The 17,493-nt window shown below is 40.1% G+C and overlaps 1 protein-coding gene across 1 annotated transcript in view; it reads left to right on the top strand.

The window, feature by feature from the left end:
- Positions 1 to 889: 889 nt before the first annotated feature.
- Positions 890 to 17,493, top strand: part of SNX6 (sorting nexin 6) — a 47,956-nt gene continuing 31,352 nt past the window's right edge. The window contains exons 1-5 of the mRNA XM_070358710.1: positions 890 to 998; positions 1,153 to 1,200; positions 12,266 to 12,370; positions 12,606 to 12,716; positions 15,762 to 15,883. Coding sequence (XP_070214811.1) covers positions 993 to 998; positions 1,153 to 1,200; positions 12,266 to 12,370; positions 12,606 to 12,716; positions 15,762 to 15,883 — 392 coding nt within the window. The 5' untranslated portion in view covers positions 890 to 992. The remainder of the gene's footprint in view (positions 999 to 1,152; positions 1,201 to 12,265; positions 12,371 to 12,605; positions 12,717 to 15,761; positions 15,884 to 17,493) is intronic.

Genomic DNA, 17,493 nt, shown 5'->3' with positions numbered 1-17,493 from the left:
GGGGCTCTACTTCAATTTTTAAAAATGGTTTTTAAAAAGAGGCCAGACAGATGCTGAGGGTAATTATTGTGGAAGGGGGTTGGAAGGAGGAATGAGACCAATTTAAGAGGTAATGGCAGATAATCAACTATACATGTAATGGGATTTGGTTACTAAATGATGTGAGGACTGAGGGAGAGGAAGGAAGGACTTGAATGGGACTTTTGAGGTTTCTGGCCTGAACATCTGAACATGCTGATGCCATAAACTGAGTGGAAACGTAGGATTGCTTGTTTGTACATGTGTGTGCACTTCTGTGTAACAGAAGTGGGGCAGGGGCTAAGGAATGGTTTTGTCTTGTTTCAAGTGCCTGTGGACACTTGTGTGGTGCTATAGAACTGGACAGGTAGAGTGGGCCTGGGGACAATTCTTGATATAAAGAAAAGGAATACTCTAGTAATGTGTACAGCTCATTTATATAGTGTTCAACTATTAGCGCACCACACCCTGAGGTAATTACCTTGCCAGCAGTAAAGCTTTATTACAGCCCCTGACCGATGACTGTATAAAGGGCCTTGGTTCCCACAACATCTACGGGCAAAATATTAATTGTGATTAATTATCGTGTGGCACCATACAAAAACTAGAAGTTTTCTTGTGGCTCCCGGAGGGCACTTGCTTGGTTTTCGCTACAGCTCTCAAGTAAAGGGAACTGGACAGCTCCCCGGGTGGCCTTCGGCCCTTCCCGGGTCTGAACCGGCCAGCCGCGAGCGGTCTCCAGACACGTGCGCCTGGGCCTGGGCGATCTCGGCCTAGGATGCGACGACCTTGGGCGGAGGGCACTGAGTCCTTCCTCCGCGCTCTCAGACCCTGGCCCCCAGCGTCTGGGCGGGAGGGGCGGGGCGGGGCGGAGTTGCTTCGAGGCCCCGCCCGCCTGCAGCCGCCGCCGCCGCCGGCTCCCTCCGGCCCGCGGTGCGGTGCGCGCCTGCGCTGGCCCTCGCCTCGGAGCAGCCATGATGGTGGGTGTTCGCGGCGCCGAGCCCAGGGCGCGCGGTGGGGGCGGCGGGCGCGGGGCGGGCGCGGGGGCCGCGCCGGCCGGGCACTAACGTCTCCCTTTGTGTCTCCCCTACTCCATCCTCTCCCCCGGCGCGCTGGGCCCTTCCGACCCCGCAGGAAGGCCTGGACGACGGCCCCGACTTCCTCTCGGAGGAGGACCGCGGAGTAAGTTCTGCCTCCTTCTGGCTCGCAGGACCCCCTTCCTCGCCTTGGCCCTGGGGTGGGTTACCGGAGGGGGGTCCCCGGCCGCGCGGCACCCGCTCCCCGCCGGCCTCCTTTCGGTTTCCTCGCCGCACCGCGCCCCGCCCTCCTGCAGCCCTTCCTCCCTTGGGGCCCTGCGGTTCTGATTTCCCGGGGACCCGCGGCTGCCCTCGGCCCCCCGCCCCGGCTCCGACCCTCCGGTGGACTCCTTCCCCGCCCGCTCCGGGTGCAGGTGGGGAAGTGGAGGGGGAAGTCGGAGCTAGACAGTCCCCGCCCCCCGCCCCACGTTGGGGGCTATGAAACCCATTGTCAGACCTTCCTGCCCGCACCCTGAATTTCCCCTTGGGGACCTCTCGAACCCGTCTCCGCCTACCCTTCTCTCTCTCTAAAACATTGTAGTACTGGCCTGTTGTAAATTATCCTTTGGCAAGGGATTTTACAGTCGCCGGATCTTATCTCTTCTCCAGTATCCTACGAGATTTTGCAAAGTGCTGGTAGCCCACTGTACCTTTACTTTTCCTAATGTCCAAAAGACACATCTTTTGCGGAGATCCCTTGGTGGTGATTTGAGGCAAACTGCAGTTCCCTTCAGAAAGGGCCTTCAGAGCTGTGATTCCTCCCTTCCACCCTGCCCCCATGTACCTTGGCTGAAGGGTGGTAATCTCTATAGTGCCTTGTACAAGTGAGCACTTGAAAGATACTGATACATGATGATTGCAACTCAGCAGCGTTTCATGGTTCCTTCACATTTAACAGCGTGAGCTTTACTTTTCTTTTTTGCTTTTACTTATTTATCTTTGATAATGTGAGAGACACATTTGTTAGTCGGTTTTTGGCAGATGATAAAGTATTTTTATAAGATTTTATTCCTGTTTTTTTTTAAGTAAAGATAAGGTAGTATTAACTGATGACCTTTATAAAGCTTTAACATAGTAAGAAAGATGCAAAGGGTGCAGTATACTTTTATAGATGAGGAATTAATACATTTATCTGTTTACACAAAACAGGAAAAGCAAACAGGATTTGCTCTCTTGTAAAACCTAATGTTCAGTAAAAGTATTAATTTTTTGAGTATTTATGTTGATGTGAAAAATAGAGTATTTTCTGGTGAATATTTGTGTTCCAAGCCTTATGCCTTTGATGAGATTTGCTTATCAAACTGGAACCTCTTAAGTAATGTGTCCAGAAACTTTTCATGTATTACAGATTAAAGGCAGGGTGAGATGAAAGGCATGGGTGACCAGGAGGTTCTTACAGAAACTTGCAGATGAAAATTTTAATATGAAAATGGAAAAAACAACAACAACAACAACAAACATCACCAGGAATTTGAAAGCATTTAGAAGGTCATGATGAATATGTCTACATGTCCAGTTCTTCCTTATTTTTGTCCTGTGAGACTAGGTGAATCATAGTAATAGCCACAGCCGGACGGTGTGTTAGCACTGTGTAAGCACAGTTTCCTTATATCTTCTCATCATTCTTGTGAAGCTTTTAGTATCCCCCTTTACAGATGAGAAATCTGAACCTCAGGGAAACTAAGTAATAGTCTGAAGTCATATAGTCAGTGAGTGGGAGAGGTGGACTTTAAACCATGTAGCTGACATCAAAGCCAGTGCACATATTTCTCAAAGTCTCCTTGAAACACTTGCATCAGAATCACCTGGGGTGTTTGAAGAGCTAAAGTCAAAAGGTTGTGGGCCCACTGTCTAGTAAATCAGTCTCTTGAGATGGGGAGGAAAGAAAACTACTTTGTTAACAAGCAAGAAGATTCCACTGCACATGAAGTTTGATTATGGCTGCACAAAGTTATCCTGCTCTTTCCTCATTTCAGGAACAGAAATTGCAGGCCTGTTAATTTCCTTATATTGTGTTTGTCTTAATAGAAATAGATTAGTAGAACTTTTAGGCATTGCACTTTTAGTTCAGATTGTCTTATTCAGCCTTTTAAGAAAGTCTTGATAAAGAGAAAGTGTGAAATACCTATTTGATACAAATTACAGAGGGGAACATCACAGATTCAAAAATAATAGTGTAAGCACTTCATTCAAAGCAGCAAGTAAGCAAAATTAAAGACAGTATTTTTAAATACGTTTATAAGCAGCCTTGAATTTTCATATTTGGAACAGAAGAGAATCTTAAAGCTTTAAGAAAATACTGTTTCGGGAGAAAACATAAAAAGCAGACTTTAAGAATACACAATATTGAAAATATTGGTCACGTTTAATCTCTTCGGTTACACCTCTACATAATAGGGTATTTTTTCTTTCCCAAAGGCAGGACAGTAACATATTATTTAGTAAACAAATGAGCCCTTTGAACTGGATGCATTTTGCTCTGATGTCCTTGTTAAATAGAGCGGTAGGTGCCAGCATGATGGCATAGTTCTGTTAGCATTTGATTTGAACTCTAAATAATATGTTTATTGTTTTCAGAATTACTTCAGGTGGAGGAACTGCACCTCTCCTGGACTTCTCGCCTTGCTCCTCCCTCTGCATTTCTTATCTTCATTAATGTCATTTCCATTCCTGCAGGCAAGAAGCCTCTGAATCATATCCTTCATCCCCATACCAGAACAATCATCAAGGCCAGATAATTTCACCTCAGAAATATTGTTTAGCCCATCTTTTGTTTACATGACCCCAGTTAAGGTCCCTGCCATCTCTTGCAGGGCTTGTAGCAGTATCTGTTATTGGTCTCTATCTCTGGTCTTTCTGTTTTCCAGTCCAGACTTCACATGACTGCTAGTTTACCTAACTGAAATGATTGAATCATATGGCACCAGTAGTCACAAGGACTTACTTGGACCCAGTTCTTTTTGCAGTAAGGTCTAAACTCCTTATTCTAGCATTGAATACCGTTCATCATCCTTTCTGGCCGACTTCCTTCTCAAGATGCCCCAGCACACATCCCCTCCCCAAAACACACGTGTAGGCATATTCTAGTCTATTTGTCATTGCTCAAGCATCTCTGCCCTCTCTAATGTCTATTTTATGCATGCTTGTCAATGTTGTGGAGTGGTTTTTTCCCTTTACCTCTTTTTTTCCACATGAAATTTGGCTTATCTTTTAAGACTTGGCCCAGATGTGTACATTTTCTTTTGTACCTCCTCAAGCATTTAGCTTGAATACATTCCACATTTATTGGTAGTTATTTCAGATAAAAATGTCTCATAGATTTTGTTAGCAAAGGATAAGATGAATGTTGGCAGAGGAAGAAGAGAAAGCTCCTGCCCTGGGACCATGGCAGTGTAGCATGAGATTTATGGTGAAGTGCTGAGGGAGTACCAAGGAGGGTGAATACGTAACGATTGCTACACACTGCTGAAGCATTTGCTGCATGCCAGGGACTTTCCATATATTAACTCACTTCTCAAATCCCTGTGAAGTAACTGCTTCTGTTATTCCTACTTGGAAAGGAAAAGTGAGATTTAGAAAGAGTAAGTAACTTGCCCAGATTCCCACAGCCAGTATGAAATAGATTCGAACTCAGAGGAAATCTGGCTATGGGTCCTGGGCTGTCATGTTCGACTGTTTTGTGACCCCATGGACTGTAGCCCACCAGACTCCTCTGTGCATGGGTTTCTCCAGGCAGGAATACTGGTGTGGTTTGCCAGTTCCTTCTCCAGGGGATCTTTCTGACCCAGGGATCAAACCTGCATCTCTTGCATTGCAGGTGGATTCTTTACTGCTGAGCCACCAGAGAATCTCGTTAACCGTGGTGCTGTCTCCTAAAGGAGCTAAACCTTAAATGTTGATCAGAAATTGTGTAGGCTGTCAGGGGAGGGGAGGGCTTGTCAGCAGAGAAGATAACATGTGTAGATAAGCCATTTGGTTCCACCTGCAGCGCTTGTTCTTATTGGAGAGAAATGAAGTGAAGTCGCTCAGTTGTGCCCGACTCTTTGTGACCCCATGGATAGTAGCCTGCACCAAGCTCCACCATCCATGGGATTTTCAAGGCAAGAGTACTGGAGTGGGTTGCCATTTCCTTCTCCAGGGAATCTTCCCAACCCAGTGATCGAACCCAGGTCTCTCACATTGGAAGCAGGAGTAAATACCAGTAGTACAGATAAAGTGCATAATGATAAAGAATCCAGCCAGTGGGAAGTTCTGAGGGTTCTTAGCTGGGAAGGACATATACCCAGATGAAAATAGCATTGTAGATGACTACAGTGTGGAAGATGGATTGCTGCCTTCTTGCAGAAAGCAGAGAAAGCAGTTAGCAGGCCCTTGTGGCAGTCCAGATGAGAAATGTTAAAGGTAGAACTAAGGCCGTGCAGTGGGAGAAGGGATGAAGGAGAGGACATAGCAGAGATGTCTAGGAGATAGAATGGACAGGGCATAGTGGCTTAAGAAATACATGGGCTGGGCAGAGGAGAAGGAGATGAGGAATATAGGAGAGAAGAGTAGAGTTAGAAGGTAGATAATAGGTTTGGTTTTCACATATGCTGGATTTGAAGTGCCTAATCCCTTTCCGCCAAAACTACAAACTAAGATCTGAAAGGACAAAGATTGTGTCTTTTCATCTTAGCACCTTTGACAGTAGTTGGCACACTGAAGGCACTCGGTTGTTTAATAAGTATTAAGAAATAAATATGTAAACACTAAACAACAAATACATCCAGGTGGATATATCTAGTTGGTAAGTTGAAATTATGATTGAGAACTTAGAATAAGAGATGTGAGTTGAAGGTATAAATTCAGGAGTTATTAGTCAAGAATGGCTGAAATTACAAAGGCTAGATACCCAGAGGAAATAAGATTCACATGCCAAGGGGAGAAAATGGACTAACTGATGGGGCTGAGATGGTCAGGAAGAAAATGAGAAGTGTTCCAGAAGCTGAGAGTTTTAATGGAAAGGATCAGAATGATCATTAAGGCAAATACTGAAGAGAGGTCAAAAAGACTGCAAAGTATTGGATTTGGAAATAAGGTCCTCACCGTGTGGGGGTTTTGTGAGATCAGGGCTAATTTGACTAGAAGAGCAGTGCTAGAGCAGACAGGAAGGTTACATGCTCAGGTGGCCAGAAAGCTCAGCTCTCTGTAGGACACCATGTCTTCTGAGAAAGCAGAGGCATTGAGTCCATCCAAATCTATTTGTAGAAAGGTTTATTGATGGGTCTGAAGGGGTAACAGCTGCTAGTGTTTATTTCTTGGAGATGTGGGAGGCAGTGTCACTTATTGAGCATAGGCGTGGAAATGTGGTTGAGGCTTGAGACAGGAAAGGTTTGGAGTAGTTCCTCAGGGAGTCAGAAGGGGAGCTGAGCAGATCGGCCTAGGACTGTTGAATGATTTTAAGGATCTTATGCAGTTTGGAGACCAGTACTTTGTAGTGGACAAGTGCAACAAACAGTTGTGACTTTCCTCTAGCCACACTCAGCTCAGAAAGCAAAAAATGTCGATTGAATTGCTCCTCCAGGTGGGAATTTGCAAGTCAGGTATGGCAAAGAGCAGTGAGAGTTGACGAGACCTGTGAGAAAGGCATTGGAGTGACATCAAGTGACTTATTTTTGGTATGGTAGATGAAAGGAGATCTAGTTTCCAGAAAGTATATGTATGTATAATCAACCATTGATTTGACTGCTGAGTATACTGGGTATAATAATGGAAATAATTCATTACAGGACTTCCAAAATTATTTGTTGTGGTTCAGTTGCTAAATTGTGTCCAACTCTTTGTAACCCCATGGACTGAAGCACATCAGGCCTCCTTGTCCCTCACCATCTCCAAAATTATAACTGGTTGTAAATCAGCTGTACTTCAATTAAAAAAATTTTTTTTTTCTTTTTTTAAATCCTAACTGAACTAGGAGTAAAATAGATTTAAAACTTGGCCAGAACTAGTGAACTTAACAATTTCTGTCTGTCTCATGGGGTCACTGATTGTACTATAATTCCCTAGAAATAGTTTCTTAGCACGATTACGGTTTGCGCCTTTCTTTCAGGGCTGCATTGAGCCAGAAGAATAGGGCCTGGGGGCTCGCTGTAAGGACTAGGCTTTTCTCCAAGTGAGAACCCCTTAGGTTTTGAGCAGAGGAATGTGTTCTAGTTTACTGGTATCGTTCCAGTGGCCCTATATGGAATATAGATTGAAGAGGCAAGAGGACAGAAACAAGAGAATGGTTGGGAAGCTGTGGCAATAATCAGTTACTTTGCTTCCTTCTTCCTCCTCCTTCCATCAGTCTATCTCTGTACATGTATTTACTTTTCTGACAAAAGATAAACAGTTTTTTAGGAATGTCATAAAGTAGGTACTTTAATGTGTAAACACATCAGTGTACTAAACTAGTAGTGAATGTCCTCCTTACTAATTTTACATGAATTAATCAGCAGTAGGGCAGTGTCTTTATATTTCTAAGGATAGTGTATTTATGTTGCTTAATCCATTTCCTCTGCCTGGGCTTTCTCTTGACCATGACACAAATGTTTAACCTAGTAAGTCTTTGACAAAAGAAAGTACAAAGTTTATTGACCCAGATAAGGATTAAACTGATGAATGTAGTCTAATTAGAATATCCTCAAACTGACCTGACTAGTTGCACAAAGTTAATTAAATGTTAATAAATCACAGTTGTTTGCTTCACTCCTCCCCTTAATAAAAGCTACCTAAAATTACTTATTTTTCTCTAAATCAAGAAGGTACTCTGCTTGCAAAATCTGTGTGTGTGTGTGTGTGTGTGAGGTCACTCAGTTGTGTCCGGCTCTTTGTGACCCCATGGAATATAGTCTGCCAGGCTCCTCCGTCCATGGGATTTTCCAGGCAAGGATATTGGAGTGGGTTGCCATTTCCTTCTCCAGGAAAATCAGTGCACATTGTATCTAATTAGCACTAAATTTACAGAAGTTCCCTGCAGTCCAGGGTTAGGACTCTGTGGTTCCACTGCAGGGGGCAGGGTTCCATCCCTGGTTGAGGAACTAAAATCCTGCAAACCGCACAACAGGGCCAAGAAAAGAAAGAGAAAAAAAAAAAAAAACCACCAAATTTACAGTATGATATTTTATTAAATCTAAGGTGCAGTTGATTGGAAGATATATTTTCTTACATGTACCACTAAGGAAAAAATACAGCCAACTAAACTATTAATTTGTCATCAATTACAGGGCATCCTTATTTCAGATGCATTAAAATGTGGAAAATATGTATCTGGAATTGATGAAATATGATATCAGATTATCTTTCTTTTTTAACTTAATTTTTTAAATTGAAGTATAGTTGATTTACAGTGTTGTGTCAACCCCTGCAATACAGCACAGTGACTCAGTTATACATAGATAGTAGTGAAAATAGCTCAGTGTGTCCCACTCTTTGGGACCCCATGGACTGTACAGTCCATGGAATTCTCCAGACCAGAATACTAGAGTAGGTAGCCTTTCCCCTTCTCCAGGGGATCTTCCCAACCCAGGGATCAAACCCAGGTTTCCTGCATTGCAGGTGGATTCTTTACCAGCTGAGCCACAAGGGAAACACAAGAATACTGGAGTGGATAGCTATCCCTTCTCCAGCGGATCTTCCAGACCCAGGAATTGAACTGGGGTCTCTTGCATTGCAGGTGGATTCTTTACCAACTGAGCTATCAGGGAAGCCCATACACATACAGACGTTCTTCTTTTTTTTTTTTTTTTTTAATTCTTTCCCATTGTGGCTTAACCTAGGATATTGAATACAGTTCCCTGTGCTATACAGTGGGACCTTGTTGTTTATCCATCCAGATTATCTTTCAGCGAAAGTTTTGTGTTGATGTGGGAGATCATTTTATTGGCTGGCAAACCCTTATGTGTGTGAAACAAATCTTGTGGTCAGACAAAATAATCCTTCTCCATAGGCCCAGGAAATGGAAAAAAATTGAAGTCTGAAGTGTATATGGGAACTGACCATAGGAACATGCACTATCAAAATGAATGCTTCTGCTGATATGTAGCTAACGTTCCTATGAGATATAAAGAGGAAGAATCAGAATCTTACCATCAGCGTTTTGCTGTGACCACATTTGTAATTCATGTACATTTTCCTAAGATCAGTTCTAGAACTAAGAATGAAAGAAGCAAATGGCAGGTTGAATTAATAGCTATTAAGGCTATCATGTGGGATGCTTTAGTAAAGCATACAAGAAGAGAATTTATAGAAAGGTTAGAAAGAAGTAGAGGAATAAAAGCAAAGGAGGAAACTTCTGGGACTGATGGAAATGTTCCATATCTTGATTATGGTGATGATTACAAGGGTATAATCTATGTATTTGTTAAAACTTTTCAAATTATATCCTTAAAATCTGCATTTAATTATATGTAAACTGTGCCTAAAAAAATATAGAGTACAAGACCAAAAGTGAGATATAGGAGTATAGGAATGTATAATATAGCTATACTTTTTGTATATAGGAATACTTTTATTGATTAGTTGCAATTTTAAAAAGCCAAGTGTTTTACTGTCAGACTAAACAAAGCAAAAAAAACGGAAATAGTGGATGTGGTATAAAAGGATACTGAAATGGAAGACAGAGAAATATGTTAATAATTTGAAATAATCTTTAATTGGAAGAATAAATAACAGCTGTTCATATGTAGAACTCCTGAAAGATGTATTTCCAGATTAATAATGAAATGGTTAAAAAAATAAACCTGAAAGTTAAATTGTACTTAGAGACATGCAGTCTGGCAGAATGTTTTATATCATCATTAGCAACTGAGATAAAGTTTTGACAGAATGTAAAGACAGTCCGGAAGAATCTAGACTAATGTTCCCTCATATGGTTTTTAAGGCTTATTCTGAAAATTGTTTTGATATGTCTGTGGTAGGACATGGGATTCTGTGTTTTTTAATAAGCATCCAAGTTGAATCTTACCAGTAGTGTCTGAGAAATGCTAGACCAGGCAGTGAAAACATAAATGAAGAACTGCCAAGATTGTTAGTCCAAAATCCGTAAGATAAATCTATTAGTTTCCTGGGGCTGCTGTAACAAGTTACCACAAACTTAATGGGTTAATACAACAGAATTTTATTCTCTCATGATTCTGCAGGCCAGAAGTCTGAAATCAGTATCACTGAGCTGAAATCAAGGTGTTGGCAGGGCCATGCTCCCTGACGCTCTAGCGAAGAATTAGTTACTTGTCTTTCCAGCTTTCTCCTGGCTGCCTGCACTCCTTGGCTTGTGGCTTTACCACTCTAATCTCTGCCTCCTTAGTTAAGTTGCTTTCTCTTCTTTTGTCTGTGTCAGATCTCCCTCTTATAAAGATACATGTAATTGTATTCAGGGCTCTCCTGGATAATCCAGGATAAACTCCACTTTTTTTTTTTTTTTTTAAACCATATAAGGTTACATCCACAGGGATTTGGACCTGGATGTCTTTGGGGCAGCTGTAATTCAGCCAGCCACAATAAACATCTTAAGAGTGGCCTCAATATGAGTAAAAAGAAATAAGGAAACAGATTTCTTAAATTAGAATTAGGGTAAGGGGTTAGAGAAGAGGTAGGAAACAGTTTGAAGACCTGATAAGACTAAATAAAAGCAAGAAAACCAAAGAACAGCATACTCTCTAATGTTTCCAATATTGCAGAAGCAATGAAGTTATTGGAAAATAAAAAAGAAAACTTCTTTGTAATTCAGGACAGCCTTTAAATTTCTTTTATCAGACAATGGCTACATGTAGCAGAGTACAATAGTGATTTTTTAAAACATTTTTATGTAAGTTTATAGTGTTAACTTAAAAATATGATTGCTGATTGAAATTTAATTCAGTATAAACTTATTAAAGTTACCAATAAAGTTTTTGTTAAAGGCCATCATAGATAGTATCATGCATTTTAAATAATGATTCATTTCTTCTGTGACTGTTGTTAGATTGTAATGGTATTTATTTTTTAAAAATATGTCTACTCAATATAGAACCAGTAGTGCAAAAGTCAAATAGTATTTTACTTTCATTACTAATAAACAACTCTATTTAATGAGAAACTTCACAAAATTCATCTTTGAATAAGTCACAAGATTTCTTAAAGGCTTTTTTCCAGTTTTATAAAATTCATGCATATTGTGGAAAGTTGGGAGAATAAAAGAACATAGAGGAAAATCACTGCAACTCACATTTTGTTGTATTTCCTATACATAATAATTTTATGTGTGCATTTTTTAAAATATAATTGAGATCATAGAGTGAACAATTTTGCTTCTAGCATTTTTTCCATTTGCACCGTAATTGAAATTTGAAACACTAATGATTAGGTAAGTTTCCAAAGGCAATCCTGCTTTTGCAGCTAGAGTATTTGAAGCAGGCTAGTTAGATTTTTAATATTTTGTATCTTTACATCTGGCTTAGACTTGATTTTATCTTTTAGTGTATTTGCTTTTGTAAATCTACAAATTACCTTAAGATGATAGAATGTTAATCTGTTTAAAAGGGAAGAAAAATGAGTGATACTTAAGAATGAGAAAAATTGTGATTAGAATTATAAGTGACGTCTTCTCGTAGATGAGTAAATAGAAGCACTAAATAGGGAATATACCCAATTTTTCTAATGTACTAAAACTGTAGAGTAAAATTTAATACATATCACGGGAGTTAATTATTATTTGTTAGCATTTTTCTTAGCACTTTGCATATGTAGTACATTGAACTGTTATTTTATTATATATTCCTAAATTAAGCAATAAAATTTAAATGATTGGCCATTATTCTTTTTATTATTTTTCTTATTCTTAAAGGTAGATACATTTCTTAATTTTAGGACATTTGAACTTGTAAAGGAGCATCTTTTTGGGAAATAGTTTACTAGTTTACTTTTTGGGTGAAACTATAGTAAATCATAGTTAGCACGTTGACTCATACAAAGGATAGTTGAATGATGTAGAATGAAAATTGATTAAGATAACATACCCAAAGCACCTCCCCCAGAAGATAGATTAAATGAACTTGTGTACTTGTTAGATCTAAGATTCACTATTTTAGTTTTGTTTTTGCACTGTCTTATTGTCTAGGAGAAGAATGAATTTGCATAAAAACCTATAGAATTTTCACTGAGGTATTATTTTTTTCTAGCTTAAAGCAATAAATGTAGATCTTCAGAGTGATGCTGCTCTGCAGGTGGACATTTCTGATGCTCTGAGTGAGAGAGACAAAGTAAAATTCACTGTTCACACAAAGGTAAATGGGGTTTTTTTACTTGTGTTATTTTAATTATTGTGCTGTTATATATGTAATAGTACACTGACTAGAATTTTGGTTTTCAACATAATTAGAAATTGTATTTTAGTTTATAATTCACTGCTGCTTATTATCTTTCATTAAAGACTAAGTTTAGAAAATAAGGTATAAATGTTCATAGAAACTTTTATAGTCTAATCTTAATTTTTATTTGAGAAAATCTCTGTCTTTGCAGAGTTCATTGCCAAATTTTAAACAGAATGAGTTTTCTGTTGTTCGACAACATGAGGAATTTATCTGGCTTCACGATTCCTTCATTGAAAATGAAGACTATGCAGGTTACATTGTAAGTATTGAGGTTCCATTTTAATCCTATTTTCTAGGAACTTTTTAGATACTTTATTATGTGTGGAAATTTTATTCAACACTTCTAGTGAACTGATGTAATTTTTTAAAAAATTTCCAGCTATAAAACATAATTGACTGCCACCTTTTATCCCAAGTTGTCTTGTTTGGGAGTGTGGCGATATCGATATGTAATGCTCCCTCATTTAAACTTAAATTCTTACTGTTTATTAGAATTGAAATGGGCTTGTCCTGGGGGGTAATAACTAAGGAGGTGTTAGAGACCATATTAGTCTTGAACCCTTAGGTAGACAGATGTTTAGAGTTGGAGGGCTCCTGAGAGGTTGTCTAATGTAAATATGCACCCGGTGTTATGGCTCAGCTGTGGACCACACTCAGATTTCTGGAACTGTTTCTTTTGATTTCCTTGAAATTGTCCTGACCTGATTCCATCTTTATCCTTGTGGCCCTTACTCTCAGTCATTTGCTTTGTTTTTCTTTCTACAACCCCAGTTTGGTGCACGAGTGGCGGTGCTTTTGTCGTTGTTAATTGCCAGTTTTTATCAAGACTACAACTGAGGGACAGCCCAGTAGAAAAGATGCACAGGATGAGATATTGGGGTGAGGGATTGGCACAGAACTCTCATGCCCTTTCCAGGATGTACCACCAGCATGTCAGTGTGTTTACTAGTCTGGAAGCTCTCCTGTTTCCACCCTTTTCCCCCTCATCTTCTTGTATGGTGTTATTTTCTTACTACTTTTTTCTCTCATAGACTAAACACTCCTCAAAGATCAAGACCATGTCTTATTTATCTTTATCTGCTGGTCGTTCAGCATCACGCCTGGCACATAGTAGATGTCGTGCATGGGCAGCAATGAATATGTGCCAGTCTGTACTTGGTGCTTCCTTCCCTGTTGCTTTCCTTGGTATAATCCTTTTCTTCTGGTCATTGCTGTTTTAACTTCCCCCTACTTACCTTTCTTTCTGTTTATTTGCTATCTTTGCTTTCCATCATTTCCCCTTCACAGTTCTTACTTGCAGGCTCTTCCTCTAAGATAGATTTTTTTTCTTTTATCATTCCCTTGAGTGATACGTCTTTTTTAGACCTTGTGTTTTTATTTAAAGTAAGTGCTTACTTTCCCCCTCACTGTGAGAGAATAGGGGGAGGTTAGTCATTAGTCTGTGCCGTATTCTCTTGTAGTTAAGTCAGTGCTTTCTGCCTCTGGTACACTCCAGTCATACCATTTACATACTTTGGAAAAAATAGCATGCATATTTGCAATACATTTAGTTAGTGTGTACTTAGAGCTTATTGTGCATATACATTTGAGAGCTCTAGGTTGTCACGTAGGAGTCTACAGACTGAAGTTTGGGTTCAGTTCAGTTCAGTCGCTCAGTCGTGTCCGACTCTTTGCGACCCCATGAACCGCAGCATGCCAGGCCTCCCTGTCCATCACCAACTCCCAGAGTTTACCCAAACTCATGTCCATTGAGTCAGTGATGCCATCCAACCATTTCATCCTCTGTTGTTCCCTTCTCCTCCCATCTTCAATCTTTCCCAGCATCAGGGTCTTTTCAAATGAGTCAGCACTTCGCATCAGGTGGCCAAAGTATTGGAGTTTCAGCTTCAACATCAGTCCTTCCAGTGAATATTCAGGACTGATCTCCTTTAGGATGGACTGGTTGGATCTCCTTGCAGTCCAAGGGACTCTCAAGAGTCTTCTCCAACACCACAGTTGAAAAGCATCAATTCTTCGGCACTCAGCTTTCTTTATAGTGCAACTCTCACATCCATACATGACTCCTGGAAAAACCATAGCCTTGACTAGATGGACCTTTGTTGACAAAGCAATGTCTCTGCTGCTTAATATGCTGTCTGCTGCTGCTGCTGCTGCTAAGTCGCTTCAGTCGTGTCCGACTCTGTACAACCCCATAGACGGCAGCCCGCCAGGCTCCCTGTCCCTGGGATTCTCTAGGCAAGAACACTGGAGTGGGTTGCCATTTCCTTCTCCAATGCATGAAAGTGAAAAGTGAAAGTGAAGTCGCTCAGTCGTTTCCAACTCTTATCGACCCCATGGACTGCAGCCCACCAGGCTCCTCCGTCCATGGGATTTTCCAGGCAACAGTACTGGAGTAGGGTGCCATCACCTTCTCCGAATATGCTGTCTAGGTTGGTCATAACTTTCCTTCCAAGGTGTAAGCGTCTTTTAATTTCATGCCTGCAGTCACCATCTACAGTGATTTTTGGCGCCCACAAAAATAAAGTCAGCCGCTGTTTCCACTGTTTCCCCATCTATTTGTCATGAAGTGATGGGACTGGATGCCATGATCTTAGTTTTCTGAATTGAGCTTTAAGCCAGGTTTTTCACTGTCCTCTTTTCACTTTCATCAAGAGCCTCTTTAGTTCTTCTTCAGTTTCTGCCTTAAGGGTGGTGTCATCTGCATATCTGAGGTTATTGATATTTCTCCTGGCAATCTGGATTCCAGCTTGTGCTTCCTCCAGCCCAGCGTTTCTCATGATGTACTCTGCATATAAGTTAAATAAGCAGGGTGACAATATACAGCCTTGACGTACTCCTTTTCCTAAAGTTTGGGTCCTACGATCTAATACCAGAATATAGTGCTGCGCTCTGTTTCTTCCTTGGTGTTCAGGACCTCAAGAAACTTAATTTCTAGACTTAATCAACTTCTCTAACCTTAATTAGGATATTCCTCATTCATTCATCATGTCGTTAGCTCTCTCAGACAGCAGTCTTTTTTTTTTTTGAGAGGGAAACAAAGTAAGTTTGAGTGGGAGATGCTGTTAGAACAGCGGGCCAGCTCAAGGCAGAACCGACGAGACAACAGTCTTCTATAGTGGCAATAGTGCAACTACTGAAGGAAATAAAAGTCTTTAAAAACTAGTGGTTTAGGGGACTTCCCTGGTGGTCCAGTGGTGAAGACTCCATGCTTTCACTGCAGGAGGCGTGGGATCTATCCCTTTTCGGGAACTAAGATCCTGCATGGCACAGTCAAAACAAAACTAGTGGTTTTATTCTGTGACAGATCCCTCCAGCACCACCAAGACCTGATTTTGATGCCTCAAGGGAGAAACTACAGAAACTTGGAGAAGGAGAAGGGTCTATGACAAAGGAGGAATTCACGAAGATGAAACAGGAATTGGAAGCGTATGTGACTTTTGTTGTTATTTGTGCGTGTTTTTATGCCCTTTTTTTGTTTGGTTGGTTTTTGTTTTTGTTTCTCTGATATCCCATCCTTTCAATCATTTCACCACAGTGACCCTTTCTGGAAGATGCAGGTTTAAGCCATACAACCAGTGTTAACTATCATGATCAGAGCCTACAGGAAAATTATAGAATAATTGTCTGCATTGTAAAATTCTTTAAATTACTGTTTTAAATAAACTCTGAAGATTGAAAACAGAAGATCCACAAGTCCATAAATGATAGTAGAAAGGGAAATAATGACTTTTTAAAACACACATGTAGATCATTTTATTTTTATTTACAAGGCCTTAGTCATTACCCACCTGGTTCTCTTGTTTGGACAAGTGCATACTACCAAGATTTCTGTTTCTCATATAAGTGTGCACTAAGCAACTCTGGATATTTTCTTCTTTCTTTTTCAAAAACTGTGTGTGTGTGCGTGTGTGTGTATAATTTTCCCACTCTTTTGTCTGACTATGGCTTCTGCCTGAAGGGAAAAGAATAGGAGCAAAGCAATGAGAGAATAGTTTTTTAGTGTTTTTTATTAAATGATGATTAGTTTCGTATATACTAGACATATATTAAATTCTTGAAAAAATTCTATTTCGTTTTTAGTATATTCGCTGAAAATACAGTTTTTCCCCTTCTCTTGAACATTTGAAATAATTTTGGATTGCTTCATATTGTTTTTCTGTATTTTGAGAGTTAAACAAGGAAATAGCTTTCCTTGCATTACCATCACCTCCATCACTTTTTCTGGTCATTTCTCCTGTTTGTGCATTTCCTTTTCTTCTCTTCCACTGAATTTCAGTTTTTAAGCATATATTCATGCTGCTACTAGACTCTTCTTCAAAATGCTAAACTCTTGACAAGAGAAATTAACAAAGTAGGTCTTCTTTGTTAAAGTGTAAGGTGACAGATATTTTAAGAATTCTGTCAATACTGAGTGCAAGCAGTAGCCTGATAGTGGACAGGTATGACTTCTATAGTTGATAAGCCTGACAGCTGGAAATGAGCAGCGCACATTAATATTGAGAGAATCTGTGGTTTTCCAGTGGCCCTGATCATGATTCTTTTGTGGTCTGGTTAGGGGTTGGATAACAGAGAACCTTTGGTTTATTCTACTGCTACCTCCATCCTCTGCATCCTTCTTTTTTGTCTTCACTGAATGACTACCCTCACAGAGATCAAACTTCTCCCAACATTGGTCCTGCTGGTTTGCTGGTATGTAAAACTTAACCTCCTTGCACGTAGTTGAAGCAAGAATATTGGACCTTTTCCTTGAGTGTTCCCCCCAAAACTGACATGTATTACTATAAGATCACTGTGATTCACTGATGATATTAAAATGTTTTAAACACAGTTCTTCAATGTAATGGAAAACACTAGTCTCTCCATGGTGTGTTTCTTTCTTGTGTGTTTGGGTCTTTAGATGAAAATAGTTATTAAAGTTGAAAATATGTTTACTGAGGTTTGTTTTAGTTATTTGTATGAAGGTGTATAAAAGCAGTAATTATCTAGAAATTGAATCATTAAAATTGTATGCTATAATTTGTAATGTACTTTCTCTG

The sequence above is a fragment of the Bos mutus genome, chromosome 21 (assembly GCF_027580195.1).
Source record: "Bos mutus isolate GX-2022 chromosome 21, NWIPB_WYAK_1.1, whole genome shotgun sequence".
NCBI classification, from domain to species: Eukaryota; Metazoa; Chordata; class Mammalia; order Artiodactyla; family Bovidae; genus Bos; species Bos mutus.
The sequence above is the reverse complement of the archived record's forward strand: the minus strand, read 5'-3'. Positions and strand labels throughout refer to the sequence as shown.